At 48.2% G+C, this 14279-nt stretch overlaps 1 protein-coding gene and 1 long non-coding RNA gene across 20 annotated transcripts in view; one reads left to right on the top strand and one right to left on the bottom strand.

The window, feature by feature from the left end:
* The first annotated feature begins 2316 nt into the window (after window positions 1-2316).
* The window catches only part of LOC147584179 (uncharacterized), a 61183-nt gene continuing 49220 nt past the window's right edge, over window positions 2317-14279 (top strand). For both annotated transcript variants that reach the window (XR_015252890.1, XR_015252852.1), the window contains exons 1-2: window positions 2317-2552; window positions 9462-9594. This is a non-coding gene — a long non-coding RNA (uncharacterized LOC147584179). The remainder of the gene's footprint in view (window positions 2553-9461; window positions 9595-14279) is intronic.
* Window positions 11973-14279, bottom strand: part of TENM2 (teneurin transmembrane protein 2) — a 1151751-nt gene continuing 1149444 nt past the window's right edge. For 17 of the 18 annotated variants that reach the window (XM_086710697.1, XM_086710377.1, XM_086710256.1 and 14 more), the window contains one exon: window positions 11973-14128. In XM_086710697.1, the coding sequence (XP_086566823.1) occupies window positions 13367-14128 (762 nt within the window). In that variant the 3' untranslated portion in view covers window positions 11973-13366. The remainder of the gene's footprint in view (window positions 14129-14279) is intronic. The other variant, XM_086711354.1, reaches the window with a different exon arrangement.

The raw sequence follows: 14279 nt of genomic DNA, 5'->3' as shown, positions 1-14279 counted from the left end.
TGTGTGTCCCGCCATCTACTTTATTCTTTAGCGATCTGGCCTTATCATTAAAAAAAATTTTTTTTAAAGTTTATTTATTTATTTTGAGAGAGAGCGCACCTGCATGCAAGCATGGGAGGGGCAGAGAGAGAGAGAGAGAGAGGGAGAGAGAGAGAATCCCAAGCAGGCTCCACATTGCCACAGATGCGGGGCTCAAACTCAGGAACTGTGAGATGGTGACCTGAGCTGAAATCAAGAGCTGGTCACTTAACTGACTGAGCCACCCAGGCGCCCCTCTAGCCTCATCATTTTATTTCTTTATTTCTGTTTTTTTTTTTTTTTCCTTTCTCCCAACTGGACCGTAAACCCTGTGAAGATAGGGTTGTTTACTTTATTTTTCCCACATGCCCAGTGCCTAAAGGCAGGCCTGGCACAGAGTGACATGGGCATGTGTCAGAGGACATACCTGATCAGGGCCTAAGATTCCCTGCCGCCACCTTTTAACCATTTTTCCTCTTTGTCGGGAGCAGATGGCATTAATCTGCTGGAAGAATTATGAGTCCATATGCCCCTCTAAGAAATAATTTGCCCATCTGTGGTGAGGAATAAGCATGCAGCATCCAAGGGTCCTTATGGAAAGATTTTTCTTCCTCGTTTGAGTCGGAAGGTTCTTTCTCAAAAGTCTTTATTTGAGAGCTCTCTAACTTTCTTTACAGAGTTCTATATCTGTCAAAACATGAAGAAGAAGCCAAATGCAATGATCCACAAGTGTATCCTGGAGTACCTTTTTAAACAAAAAGCTACAAAGAGCATCCTTGGGACAGCTGGGTAAACACGAAGAGGAACTGTGTGTTAGACACTATGATGTCAGTGTTAAGGGTCTCACAAGTGGTCATGGTACTTACTGTAGTTATGTAGGAGGATAACCCTAGTTCTTAGACAAAGGCAGAGGCATTTAGGGCAAAGTGTCATGATGTCTACAACTTATATTCAAACAAGTTGGCGACTAGTTGAGCATTTCAGAGGGAGGGAAGGAGAGAGAAGACACATATGGACAAACATGTTAATTGGCGAATAATATCAAAGGTACTGTATATTTTATTCAGCTCTCATCTTAGCACAGCATCTGGCATGGGATACACCTCTGAAAATGTTGGCTGAACTGTGACAGCAACAACTAGATGGCCTAAAAGTGTGCACCGAGTTAAGATGATCTATTGTCTTCCTATTTATGAACTTCAGATATTGGGCTGTGAGCAGCTTTGTAATCACAAACCAGCCAACAGTCATCTCTCTCCTGGTAAACCAAACGGTCTGAGCTCCAAATATGTTTCAAATTGCTTAACATTTTTACAGTAAGCCTTTATAAAGGAAACCAAACAAAGATAGGGAAGACACTTGCCCAGTTATAGTCCAAGTTAGGGAAAAGAAATCTGGGTTTGGATGTGACTGTGATGTTACAGTCTCTGAACCAAAATAAGGATGGAGACACGCTCTGGCCCGTCTTCTTGGACAGCTCTCTGGATGTCCCTTTACGAGCTCAGCTGCAGGTGGCATGCAGCCTCCGATGTCCACCCCATGCTCCAGTTCAATGACTGAAATTGCCTGGAAGGCTGAAGACTTGCACCTGCATGGAATCAGCAGGGATCCGTGGGCAGGTGGAACCCCTTCCCTGGCCTCAGTCACTTGGTGGCTTACGTTGCTATTTCATGGTGATCATACATAAGGTCCAGCCCAGAAGAGGAAGCCCCTACATTTGGCAGCCCTTAAGTCAATATGACAGGCCTTCAGAGACTGGCTTGCCCTCCGACATGGCCATGGGCCAGAGGATGGGATGAGAGCAGGCATCAGTTAAGCCCCGTAGGTGTCTCATCTCTGTCACCAGGGACTTCTGGGGTGGGGGTGGGGACAACAATGAGGGATAATAATGACAATTGTGGCCACTGACTGAGCACTTACCTGTTCCAGGCACTGAGCTGGCACTTCCCACATTTCTAGCCTCAAAATTTAAGTAACCCAGGATTCAGCCCTGGGCCTGCCTGACTTTAAGATGCAGGCTATAGGGTAGCCGATGTAATGTAAGCAACTCCCCACCCCAGGAATGTAGAAGAGTCCAGTGGCACATGGGGTCTTGGTAAAGTTCTAGATTAATCTAAATGGTGGTATAACTCATTACGAGGGCACAGAGAGTAAGAAACTCCTCCCTTCCACAGGTTTTCTTGTTTAGCTCCAGCACCTCCGAAAAGAAACTAATTTCCAATCAGCAAGTTAATAAGTAACACAGTTGCCCCTACGAGGGTCAAGGGTCACGAGCGTGCTATCAGTGAGTGCCTAGATTGGGCAGGGGGATTCCTGAGGGAAGTGGGAGGCAAATTCTGTCTCCACTGGAACCACCGACATGGACACAGCCCATGGCCTGGAGTTTGTTCAGCAGAGCCCTCCTGTCCGCAGGGAGGCCAGGAACTCCCTTCTTCCAGGTGGTGGGGAACCTCTCCATCTGTACCTAGTCTGATGAAGCGGGAGCTGGGGCTCGCATCACAAATGGAGCATCTGAGCCAGAAAGCTGGCAAACCGTAAGTCCAGAGAGCCTCTGAGGAATGAATGAACGCGTGTGTTTTGTGAACTTCAAAGGGTCATGCACAAATAAGTGACAGGTGCCTGAGTCTAGGCTTTGGCGGTGACCGGGAGCTGCTCCTGAGCCTGATTCTTCAGCTTCGCCTCTTGTACTGAAGATGAGTTGGGCTGACTTCTTCCCATCTGCACTCGAGAACCAGGGCCTGGGATGTGGGCTGTGTGTTTGGGACAGCGTGTGTTGTGTGCCTGGAGGTAGGGAGCGTGTATCTGCACTCTCAGATGTCTGTGGAGCCGACAGACCAGGTGGCTATTGCCACAGAGGTCCACTGTGTTGCTGAATCCACCACACGGGTGACGTTCTTTTGTCTCTTTCCCCTTGCTGTGCCCTTCAACAAAGATGCTGGCCTGAGAAACAAACAGCAACACACACACACACACACACACACACTTCATGATACTTCTCCCTCTGCTCCCCGCACCCTCTTCCTAGATTGCTTAAAAGCACCCCCTGCAAAACACGCTGTGTTGCACCTCTCCGGAGAGGTGAGAGGTGGGTCGAGGGTGTCTTGGGTTGAGTTCCCCTGGGAAAGACTCTGGGCTAGAGGTTTGCATGCAGGCTGTTTCTTAAAGAGTGCACCAGGACCACCTGGGAAGGAGTTGAGGGCCCAGGATTGGGCAGCATGGAGGTCAGGCTGTGATGGCACACCAAGGGTGATCTCAGCCAATCCTCTTTCCAGCTCTGGAGCTGGGATAGCCCTTCACCAAGGCACGCAGCCTGCCTTTGTACCCCTGTATTGACCAGACCAGTGCTAGATGACTCCCACCCTTCTACCAGACCTACCAGACAGCTCCCTTCTGAGAGGGGGGCTTTGAAGTGTCTGCAGGCAGCATTCTTGGGGCTGGTGGGGGGGAAAGGGGTGGGAGGGAGGAATAAATGCCTGAGTCCCCAACAAAGGGATCTGTGCCCACTGCAGGGGGTGGTATGCACTGTGGCCCAAACAGTGTCTTTGTGAGCTGGTTAAACCCACCCTTAAAATTTGGAAGAATGTAGAAAATGTTCTCTGGCTGCTTCTGCCACAGTTATTATTAATTTTATAATGGTGCCAGGCCAGAGTTCCTGACCCTTGAGTTTCAAAGTGCCCACATCATTGAAGTCAACAGAGAAAGCTTTTTTAAAATTGTGGTTGACACCATGTTAGATTAGTTTCAGGTGTACAATAGAGAAAGCTTTTAACCCATGGATATCCTCTGTCTTTTCTTCTCCCCATGCCTCTTTGACGTTTTTATTCTCTTTTGTGTCCTACCACCCCAACCCCACACCAGTCTCCTGGAAATTTACTGATTTCCATGATGTAGATATCCCCACCATGGCTCATTTCAAGCCACCAGGGTGATGTCACTGAACACAAGGCTGGGAGGAGACCCATGTATCAGCCTGGTGAGTGGTTCCTGAGTATAAGGAGTCCATGCTGTGTGGAGCCTCAGGGAGAAGCTGGGTTTGAGGCCATGAGGCAGTGGGGTGAGGCCTGCGTGTCATTGGTAGATGAGGGCTTGTCTGCCTTCCCTCTGTTCTTAGGGCATCATCCATACTCCATTTCAGGGACTGTGTGACCGCCAGCAGAGGGGCAAGATGGGAAGGAGGAAATAAAACATGACCCTGTCATCTCGGGTCCTAGCACCTCCCCCCAAGTGCCAGGGGAAGGTCCTCTCATTTGGACTGCTCTGACAGTCATCAGTGTAACGTTCATGAGGCTGCCCCTTGCTGCAGACAGAGCCCACAGCTGTTCTGTCTCAGGAATGCTCTATGCCTCTGGCTTCTCAGGGAGGTCTGGGGGGTGGAGGGAGGATCTGGGAGGGGTGGGGCAGAGCAATCAATTCTCTCCTCCTCTCTGGGCTCATGGCTCGGCTCGTGAACTCAGCTACTGAGAACTCCCGGATGGTGAGCCGAGGAGAATCAGGGCAGAGCTTTATTAGTCTAGTTCTAGAACCCCTGGCTTGGGGGCTGTTCCTTGGATGAACATAGGCAAGTCCTGGTAAATGTCTCCTTAGGGAGAATTAGCCTCCCTAACCAGAGGGCAGAGGCTTCTTTCCAAAGGCTGTGGTCTGGGGAGAAATGAGGGAGGGAAGGGGTCAGGGGAAAATGAGCTAGAGCAGTGATTCTCAATGGAGGGTGATCCCCCCCTCCGGCCCTCATAAGGCATTTGGCAATGTCTGGAGACATTTTGGGTTGTCACAGCAGGGAAACTCGGGACACACAGAGAGGGAACCACCACTGGCATCTAGTGGGTAGAAGCCAAGGATGCCACTAAACACCCCACACTGCACCAAGCCAGCCCCCATGACAGAGCACCCCTGGCTCCAAATGTTGCTGATGCCCAGATTGAGGAAACTCGCACTAGAGCAGAGGCTGGTCCGATGGGCAGAATAACCTCTCCTTACATGGTTGACACTGAGGGGTAGTCTTGCTCCCCATATATTCAAGAGGAAAGGAGGGAGTGAGGGACATCTAGTTCCCTATACACAGTTCAACCCTGGGAGAGGTTCTCTAGGCTGGTGTTGATAAGAGGTTTCCTGTCTTCCCAAGGGAAGGAAAAAGACCCATGGTAGGTGGGCAAGAACCTTGGAAGGAAACCGTGAGGGGCTGGATGCCTTTTTGGCTATTAAGATGCAGTCTATATCTTCCCAGGACACTAGTGATACACATGCCCTTTTCCTTTCTTCCAAATCCCCATCACCCACTGTGTAGTTCTTTCCCCAGCACTTCCACGTTGTGTTGCTATTGTTTATGTTCCTCACTAGTTCCTGGGTAGCTGTGTTTTATTCATCCTTGTATCCCTAGCACCTGGCTTTTCAACCGAACATCTAAGCTATGTTGGGCACTATTTATTGATAGAATGGACAAAATGAGTGATGTCAGTAGATACCCTATCAGCAGTTAACGTTTTTTGTCCAGGAAGTTATCTTCCTTGGGGGAACCACCCCTTCCCTCTTCTTTATGGTCCTGATGGGATTTGGGCCCATCCAAGTTCTCTGGGAGTTTGAGGGAGAATCTCTCTGCCTTTTCCATGGGTACCATGGGGACATAGGTGAGAGGGTGCTAGTAATCATCTTTCCCACATGTGGAGAAAGCCCACCTGGGAATAAAGCCACATCTCAAGGGAAGCAGAACTGGAAGAGGAGCAAAGACATCCTTTGAGTGTCTGGATCCAGCCATGTCTGAAGCCATCATGTTTTTGAACTTCCCAGTTTTTGCTTTGAGTTAGTTGGGGTTCTGTCACATATCATCTCTAGTCTCCTGATTAATCTAGTGATGCCACCTGGGGGCAGAGCCAAGCACTGTTCATTGTCTCCATCTCCTGTAGCTCGTGTGCTTGCCTTAAAGGCAGCTGGACAGATTGCTTCTGGCCAGGGGCCCCGCCTTGGAATAAAATCTACATGAGGTTGTGAGATCGAACCCTGTGTCAGGCTCCTTGCTGACAGCGTGGAGTCTGCTTCGGATTCTCTCTCCCCTCTTCTCTCTGCTTCTTCCTGCCTGTGCTCTTTCTATCTCAAAATAAATAAACTTAAAAAAAAAAAACCTTAAAAAGGTGGAGGGAAAGTAAAGAAGCATGTTAGAATGAAATCTGCATGTATTTGGCTGAGCTAACACGAAGATAAGGGCTGTGGAGGGGGTGGCCCAGGAGTGGACATGATGGTAATAGACTGGGAACAGAACTTCCAGCCCCCTGGGAGGGGCCTGTTTTGTTGTGTACCTTCTGGTTAGTTACTTCAGCTCTCTAAGCTCCTCCTGGCCTCTCAGGTGGTGGTAAAATTCAAATGCAATCCATGTGGGCAAAAGGGTTTGTGAATGCATAAGCGTAAGGAGATCACTTTCACTGCCACTGGAGTTGGTTTAGAGGGAGAAGGCAGCCAGGGTGGGGAGCCATTGGAAGGGTGTAGAGAAGGCAGAGGGGGAGAGAATGAGGGGAGTGCTTTGTACAGGTGGCCACACCCATGGAGCACTAAAGACAGGTGGGGACAGGCAAGAGGAGGTTCTGTTCTGTTCTGCCCAGGCCTGGGGACCCTGGAGCCCTGGGAAGGCTTGTGGAGCTGGTTTGGGTGCCAGGTGGTCACCTCCTACTTACTGAGAACCCAGATAAGGACCCAAGCAAGGCATTCCTAGTTCCTCTCTGGCAGGATGGCCACTGGGAAGGTTGTCCTTGAGGGGTCACAGGCCTCCCACCGTTAGGGCCTGCTAGCAGAGAAAGGCCCTTTTGCTTTATGTAGCTTGTGTGGTAGGAAGATGGAGGGGGCAGTGGAACCTTGACTTCTTCACAAATCAAGACTTCAAGACTGGGACTGCGTGTGCAGCTAGTTTCAAGGCGGGAGCCCCACCATCAGTCCTCACTGACTAAGAATAATAGTAATTTGTGGTCAGTCAGTAGCCATCCCTATGTGCTAGGCACTAGATTGGGTGTTTATTGCAACAATCCTGTGAGATAGTATTCTACCAATTTTACAGGGGAGGAAACTGAGTCTTCAGAGGTTAAGAGCCAAGGCTTAGCTAGAAAGTAGAACAGTTGGGATTTAAAGAAGCGTTTGTTTTTTGTTTTTGACTCCAAAGACCATAATTAAAAAAGGCCTGATGTTTTTCCTGAATAGTAGCTTACTATTTAATATGCACTTGGTAAGTGACCGGCACTGCCCAGCACTTTACATGTAAACCCGTCTGGAGCCGACAGACTCAGCTCTAGGAAGATTTTGTGGGAAAGGCCGCCATCTAGTGGCCAAACTGCAAACCCAGCATTTTCCAGGAAGAAGTGATCGCTGGGGAAGGTGGGGCTTTGGGAAACAGGAGAAGTCAGTGCTGGTGCAGCCTTGCTTTTGGAGGGCTGCTGCACAGTCATAGTGCCAGCTCTGGGCATCAGAGGAGGCTCAGGCTGCCCAGCTGCCTCAGGATGGAAGGTGGGACTTGGGTGTGGCAAACCAGAATTGTCCTGGAAAGTCCCAACTTGGGCCCCTCAGAGGCTCCCTAAAGGTAAGCCTTAGACTTCTTAAACCCCTCTCCTGAGGTGTTGAGTACTTTCACTGGAGTGGGATGGGGAGGAGAGACGTTGGTGCACATGAGGCTTTCCTTGGAGAGCTACACTGGGATCCTGCCCTTGATGCTCTGTGTCGTACAGACACTATCCCCAACACGCAGGGAGTCCCACAGCCTCGTCCTCCCTTCTCTAATGGTGTTCTGAGGAGCTCTCCTTCTGTTCTCCCCAATCGCCCCTGTTCAGGTTCTCAATCTGGGCTGGTACATTCGGGCTGTTACAATTTCCCAGGCTCTATTTTGTTGGCTCCCCTTTACTCCCTTCTTTGCTTGTGGAAGGATTTCCTAATCGTGGAGGGTGGAGGACCCCATGTAGGCCCCCTCCAGCCCTGCAGGAGAATGTCCAGCTTCCTGGCCTGATTTTCATTCCTGCTTCAACCTCTCCCACACTCCTCATCCCAGGCCCGCGCCACCTGTTGGGCTCTGACTTGGTGCTTCTCAGTCCTGGCAAGGCTGCACATGAAAATCACATGGGGAGCTCCCATACCTCCCCGTGCCCACAGCCCTGGAGATTCTGGTTTAATTGACCTGGGACCTGGAGGTCATAGGTATGTTTCAAAAGCCCCCAGCTGATTGTAATACGTGGCCAGGGGGCTCATGCATAGCCATTGTTCCAGCCTTTCTGGACTTCTCCCCAGTCGACTTGCATATTTTTTTCTCTCTCCTGTGTCTAACACATACTTCCCTCTCAGCCCAGAGTGCCCTCTTCCACCTTTTCCAAATGACACTCTCTTACCTGTGAAGGCTCAGCACAAATGCTCGTGGAGAGAACTTGCAGCCCTCTCCTCTAGGCTTCACATTTTTGTTTATTTTCTTTTAGAGAGTGTGTGTGTGTGTGTGTGGGAGGAGCTGAAGGGGAGAGAGAGAGAGAGGAAAGAGAACGAACAAATCTTGAGCAGGTTCCATGCTCAGTGTAGAGCCCAACTCGGGGCTCAATCCCATGACTCTGGGATCATGAACAGAGCTGAGATCAAGAGTTGGACGCTCAACCGACTGAGCCACCCAGGCACCCCATGGGATTCACATTTTTATGCATCACTTCTATGTGCCCTTGAGCCTACTGTGTCCCATTGATTGGCTTGTTTCTCCTCACACCTTGGACTATGAGATCTTGGACCGTGAGATACTTATCTTTGTATGCCCAGCTTCTAACATGCTGGACAAAATTGTGCTCGGTGATTGAATATTGATGGATATCAACGTTGATGAGTGTCTTTCTCACATAGTCTGTCTTCATGTTGCTGAGACCTTCGACCTTGCAAATGTCAATCTTTCTGAAGAGCCCTTGAGGCTATGAACCAGGGTTTCACACTGAGAGTACCGGTTCATGTTCCCTAGGTCTGGAAGAGGGGAATTGCCACGTGGAGTGCGATTTGAGGGAAGGTCCTCCTTCATCTTCCCAACCCCTGCATAAAAATCTCACCCATGTGATGAATGGCTCATTCCTCAATTTTCACACTTAGAAAACCTGTGCTTGGAGCAAAGATTTACAAGTAATAAAAACTAACATTTCCTGAGTACTTAGCATACGTTAGTGATACATACAGTATCTTATTTAGTCATCATGGCAGCCTTGTTCTTACTAATCCTCACGTGCAGGTGAGGGAACAGAGGCTCTTGGACATGAGTTACATGTCAGAGACTGCTTGGGCTCACTAATATCCAGTCTCCTCTTCTGAAGGTCAGAGTCAAACTACATTTTCTAGTCTCTCTTGCAGCAGGTGGGTCCATGGATATATGAGAATGGAGAGGCTATGTCTCATTTTCAGGTAGGGCCCATTCAAAATAAAATAGTTACACACGTGGTCTTGGGTCTTGTGTCATCAACCAGCTCAATGGAGAGGATGTTGAAGATTCTGAAGACCTAGAAGACTGAGCCACAAGGTGAAAGGAGGCTGGGGCCCTGAGTGACTGAATGGAGCAGAGCCATTCCCATCCCTGACCCACAGTGGATGACTATATGAGTAAGAATTCAACTTTTTTTGTGTTAACTTATGCTGGGTATATCTCTTATACAACAGCTATTACTATTTACTCTAATGTAATCATCTCAAGCTCCCATGTTTAGGGAGTCATGGAGTTAGAACATGTTTCCAGGCAGGCCGTCTTTGCACAATTCTATCCCCTGCACTGCCTTTCCAGAATTCTGTATCAAGGTACAAATGCTCTGGGAGAGGTCAAGAATTTCCTCCCGTCATTCTAGGACCATTCTACCCTGAGAAAAGTCAGGAGAGGATTTTTACCCAAGGCTGTCTTCCCCTTCCATGTTACTGATTCATGTGTGTGTATTGTGAGGGCTTGGACTGGTCTAGGTGTAGGAGGAAACTCATAGATAATTCAAAGATGGTTGGCATACAAGAGGAGAGTTTCAGGTTCTAGTGAATTTCTGGTGACATTTTGTGATTCCCTGTCTGCCACACTATTTGGCCACCACTTTGGGTCTACCTGCCACCTAAGAGTCTGGTTGGGGCAGAGGAGCTCTGGGCTAAACGAGCTCCCCACTGGCTTCTTGCCTGTGATTAACTGTCATGTTTTGTCCCACTGGCTGCTTCTACCCAGGGAGACACAACAGAGTAACACCTTTGTAGCCCCCAACAAACCAGGATTCAGGCTGGCCCCATGATCAGTTGGAGGCTGCTCTGTGAGTATATATCCAAGTGACCCTGACACCATTCAGATTAAAGGCAGGTAGCAGCTGGACCAAAGCACATAGGAGGAACTGATTCCTGCCTCCCTCCTGAAGGGAAATGGTGCAAACTCACGGCACTTGGCAAAAGTGTTCACATATGCTTCTGAAAGGGAAGTTGTCCGAAACGTGTTTGTTCCCCTGTGTGGTTTACTGAAGCCTTGCCTGCTGTGCTGATAATGCTAACAGGGCCCATGAGACTTGACAACCTGGTGTAAAGCAGGCCAGCCTTGCCTCTCTCTCCCTTTCCTTCTGCCTGGGGAAACCACCCCTGGCCTGGCTGGATGACTGGGAAGGCAGCAGTGACTCGAAGCACTGGAAGGGTCTCGGTAGTGTCCTCCCTAGACCTCCTGGGGAGGCCTTGAAGTCAGCCACAGCTAGGCTTGAATCTTATTCCACCACTTACTGGCTGTGGATAATTGGCTTTAGTTTCCTCACCTGCAGAATGAATGCTACCAGGAGCTTGTCCTTGCAATCCAGCCACTCAATGCACTTCCATTTCCTTCTGAAATCCCAAATGCCTTCATATCAGGTCAGTGGCCGCCAGCCTTCTCCTTCACCTCACACAGATGACCACGTCAGCCATACTGTGTCCAGAGCACTTGTTTATGAAAAGACTCCCTCTTGTTTTTAATGAAAGAAAGACTGAAGGGTTTTTTTCTTTTTAATCTGTGCATCTTCCGGTTCCTGCTAACCTCTTTTGAGTTCAGACTATCTCACCACAGATCCTTTGGATATTCTGTTCCCTAGGTCTGGAATGCTTTTCAGTCTCTTCACCTGGTTAACTCTTTCAGCCCCCAGCAACTTCTGTGATGTTCTCACTCTAGGTCACCTCTCCAGTAATGTGCTTCCATAGCTTTATACATCTATCCTTCTTGGCGCTTAATACCCCTGCCGTTTTCACTGCTTAGTGTAATGATTTGACTATCATCTGTTTACATCCTTGGCCCTTAGTTTCAAGAGGCGAGGACCCATGTTTATGCCTGCCCACCTCCTTTATCCCCAGAACTTAGCACAGGACCTGGCACATGACAAGCTCTCTCTATAATGTTGCTGAATGAATGAAAGGTGAGGATTAAATGAAAATATTGTGTGCAGAGCACTTAGCACTGTTCTTGGCATTAGTAAGCATCAATAAATATTAGCTATTGATTATGGTATTCCTCTGTGGCCTTGGTGGAAGAAAATTCATCCAAATCATAAGTGTTCTCCTTATTTGGGTTGCCCCAAGTGTGCAAATATGGGAGTAAATTAATCTGGAAGAAAATATAAACACACACAAATACATGCACATCTCCCAGTGAGGTGAGAGGGTTTGCCCTCACTTCCTGTCAGCACTTCCTGGAAGTAGAACGTGGCATCAGGGAGAAAGAAGCCTGACTGTCCCTTGAGGGCTGGAGGGACCCACCCATGCATGGATCCAGCCCCAGGCCCAGACTTTCCTCACTTCTGATCCATGCAGAAAAGGGGGCTGCAGATGTAGGCAGAGATCATTCTAGCACTCAGAGCAGTTTGGGGAGCATTGAGCTGCCTTCTAACAAAAGTTCCTCCCAAAGTTTGAAATACCAGCTCAGCCTGTATGTCTAGGAAGCTCCCTTTTCCTCCATCAGCCTTTACATTTTCCTCACCTCAAAGCATTTCCACAGAAGACCAGTGTCCACAGGAGTTTTAGAGACTTTATTTATGTATAAACAATTTAAACACTTTGCCATAAATTATCTTTGCCTGTCCCTAGTCTTTGCTTAGCAGCAAATTAAAATTAATATAAAAACTCGATGAACAATTCATACATGTATATTACAAAAAAGTTCCTGTACCAAAGTTCTTATTAGACTTTTTTTTTATTTTTTATTTTTTGTGGTTTTTTTTTTTTTTTTTTTTTTTTTTTTTTTTTTAATATTTTCTCTCCTCGTGGTGACTGTCATGTGATTGTCTCAGTTTCTGGACCAAACAAACACACTAATAATTTAAAATCTGAAACGGTGATTGTGCCTTGAGGCTTATGTATGTACAGGGTGATCTGAAGTGGTGCCCATTAGCAAGAGTGTCACAATGCCACACCTCTACTGCAACTGATACCCACGAACTACGGAATCTAAACAGACTACACCCTGTAACTGCGTATTACTGTCCACAATGGAATCTTCAAAGACAAAAGAGTATGAAATTTATCTGTAGTGATTATAGCCACCATTTTGAATTAAATTGTACACTCTGCGCTCAAATAAATTAACTCAGGCCGGACTAAGTTGGGACCTGAGAGTTAAGTGCTGAACGGTATTATTATCTCGCTTTGATTTTTTGATAGTAATTTCCTTTTGTGTGTGTGTGTTTTTAGTTTTTTTTTTTTCTTTCTTTAAAAAGTATTTCCAGTGCTCACTGTTTCACTTGTATACCCCCCTCCCCGGTCGCTACACACAAATCACCCCCAAAGTCGTGTTTTCAATGCACCTGTACTGGTTGAAACGAAAACGTCTGTGGTATTTGTCCAACAAGCAGTCTGAATCGATTTCCTCAGCTGGTCTGTGACGCTGGCCCTGGTGGATGTGTCTGCGTCGCTCACGTGTGGATGAGTGAGGTAATAGAATAGGAGGCCTTCTTGTCTTCACGTCTTTGTTTTTCGGTCGTGTGTACGTGTTTTGTTTTTTTGTTTTTTGTTTTTTTTTGTGTTTTGTTGTTTTGTTTTTTCTGTTCTCTTGTTCCTTTTAGACATTTCACGTCTTTTTTTTTTTTTTTTTTTTTTTCCTGTGTAGACCCAGAACAAGTGGGTCATATTTTAGGGGAACTTGAAACATTTTGTGTGTTTGTTCATTCATTCGTTTGTTTTGTTTTCCTCAGAATTTTCAGCCAGGCTTTAGTCTACTTCAGGATGTGGGACTTCTTGCTTGGATAGTAGCATTTGAACTCAAAAAATGTGAGCTTCCTTGCCACTTGGTATCCTAAAGCAGCCCGGCCTTAGTGCCCCTGTTAGGTCTTCATCTCCTTAGGAGAGGAGATAACAGTTACTCCCGCCAAGCCATCCAGACAGGGAATGGCAGCAGATTATTTTGTTACCTCTTTCCCATCTCATTCTGTCTTAAAAACTGGATGTTGCTGCTACTGTCTGCAAGCTCTGGGTATTGCTCTACAGGAAGCACGTAATACCCCTCATAACCTTGCACACGTCCCGTGCTCAGGAGCTGCTGCTTCTCGCCCTCAGTCCACAGGCGGCTCCCCTCTCGCCCATCCCTGGCTTTCTGCTGCTCCTTGGCCCAGGCAGTGCCCAGGGCCCTCTGTCTCGCCTGGTCCAGGACGCGGGCCTTCTCTTCGTCCAGGGTGTCGGGGGTGAGGCCGTAGCGGATACTGAGCAGCAGCGTGGAGTACTGGAATTCAATGTTGGTGAACCTTCGAGTCCTGCCGTTGACCAGCAGTGTGGGCTGCGACACGGTCACGTTCACCCCGCTCTCTAGCACCTTGCGGCCGATGGTGGTGCCCAGCGTGACCAGATCACCATCGGCCGAGCCAATCTTCACAAAGTAGTGGGTGTCCTTGCCTTCAATGCTGTAGTGCATCTTGTCCAGGTAATAGGCATTGTTCAGCACGGAAGCCACCTTGCGGCTGTCCTCGCTGGCAATGCTGGACACGCCGGTAGTCACTTGTCCTTCTTTGATGGCAAACATGACGCCCTTGCCGATGATGGGTGTGGTGGTGGCAAACCAGTGGCCTGCTTTCTCTCGGATGTTGGCATGGAGCTTTTTCGAGATAACTTGCCCTTCCAGAGCCATGAAGGCCTGATTATGCCTCTCAGTTGTCTGCTGGACACCTGTAATGAGCTGTGGGCAGAAGAAAACACAGAAGGCTGAGATGATGGTCTGGGCAGCTCTTTGCATGGGCCAAGAAGCTCATTAAAAAAAGGCTCAGAAAGGGGAATGCTTGGACTCCCTGTAAGAACTAGTCTTCTATCTGTAACGATGCCAGCTAATA

Source organism: Puma concolor, chromosome A1, assembly GCF_028749965.1.
Source record: "Puma concolor isolate L17-30 chromosome A1, mPumCon1.1.hap2, whole genome shotgun sequence".
Classification (NCBI taxonomy): domain Eukaryota; kingdom Metazoa; phylum Chordata; class Mammalia; order Carnivora; family Felidae; genus Puma; species Puma concolor.
The sequence above is the reverse complement of the archived record's forward strand: the minus strand, read 5'-3'. Positions and strand labels throughout refer to the sequence as shown.